Genomic DNA, 1,333 nt, shown 5'->3' with positions numbered 1-1,333 from the left:
CTTCCTCACCCAGATGTCTGGGCAAATAAGAGAGCAGTTTCCCATAACCTTGAGAATGGGTCTGATAAGCAGTGTTCTCATAGCCTTGAGAATGGGCCTGATAAGCAGTTCCCATAGCCTTGAGTGGGCTCACATGTGCAGAATCTCGCTGTGTTAATACAATGTATCCTGGCACCCTACCAGCTTTGTCTGTATTTAGCATATAAAGGGGTTGGGGCTTCCTGGTGGGGAACAGGTGACATGAAGTATGACACACAGAGACACACAGGGGGGCACACAATTTGCAGGGTGTGTGAATCACCCACCCATGAATAAAGGGATGTCAGACATCCCAACGGCTCTGTGAATATTCTCCGTCTGTCCAAATCCCATGAACCTGTCTGGTCCTGAATGGTCACAATGCAGCATATGAGCCTCAATGGCCCAAATTGTCTTCAGGTCCCCATAATCTTATGGACCCCCATATATACATACATAAGTTTGGGGCCCCCATGCTGCATGTCCCAAGTATCCACAGTGGGCAGCACCATGGATCAGGAAATGCAGTTCGTTGAGTTCAGTTGGCAGTTTGTGAAGGATTCAATATGGCCGGTGAAAGGATGCACCAAACCTGATAGAAAAGAATTCCAGAAGATTTCCAGGACAACAGCAAGAGAATTTGCTATAATGGGGTTCATTGGCTTTTTTGTGAAATTGATCCATACCCTCATTAATAACATCATTGCGAGTGGCTGAACACCTTTTTAGAGGAGGGTTTTTCACTTTGGGGATTGGTCAACAAGAGAGGATTTGAGAAGCTTGTGGAGTAAAAAAAATTGTCTGCATATTTTGTATTGTTCTTTCATTTTTTCTCAGATGTTTTCTATTTCTAAATTAAAATAATTTCAAAATAAAAATATAAGTTTGCTTATTTTCTCCTGTTAATCTGTTCGTGTTGATTATCAGACCAGCCAGAAGAATGTAAAAAGGTAAAAGGAAAATTAATTTTCTTCCTTACAACACAAAAGGCAGAGAACACTAATAGTCTGGTGATATGTGTGAAAGAAATAGGGGAGACTGGGAAGAAAGTCTGAGAGCCAGCCAGCACAGCCCCATTGTCCAGGTGAGCCTGCAGTGGAAGGGAGCTTAAAGAGAAAGGCCTTGGTGGGGACCTAACAAGCAGCTGTTGTTAGAGACTCAAGGAGGGAGGCGGAGCCAAAGGGCCCAGGATGGGGGAAGGGCAGTGATAGTTCCAACAAGAAGGTAAAATGCATAGAAAACCCTCCGTACATGACAGCAGTAGTTAGCATTTGTTTCAAATTAGCAAAAGTTTTCTCTCACAAGGAAGTAGTCA

The 1,333-nt window shown here is 43.5% G+C and overlaps 1 protein-coding gene across 1 annotated transcript; it reads left to right on the top strand.

The window, feature by feature from the left end:
- The first annotated feature begins 528 nt into the window (after positions 1 to 528).
- On the top strand, positions 529 to 849 carry LOC118986479 (protein transport protein Sec61 subunit gamma-like). The gene has a single exon (XM_037045438.1). The coding sequence runs from the start codon at positions 529 to 531 to the stop codon at positions 733 to 735; it is 207 nt and encodes a 68-aa protein (XP_036901333.1). The 3' UTR covers positions 736 to 849.
- Positions 850 to 1,333: the final 484 nt, after the last annotated feature.

This window comes from Sturnira hondurensis, unplaced genomic scaffold, assembly GCF_014824575.4.
Source record: "Sturnira hondurensis isolate 20B ecotype Veracruz unplaced genomic scaffold, ASM1482457v3 Scaffold0004271, whole genome shotgun sequence".
Classification (NCBI taxonomy): Eukaryota; Metazoa; Chordata; class Mammalia; order Chiroptera; family Phyllostomidae; genus Sturnira; species Sturnira hondurensis.
The sequence above is the reverse complement of the archived record's forward strand: the minus strand, read 5'-3'. Positions and strand labels throughout refer to the sequence as shown.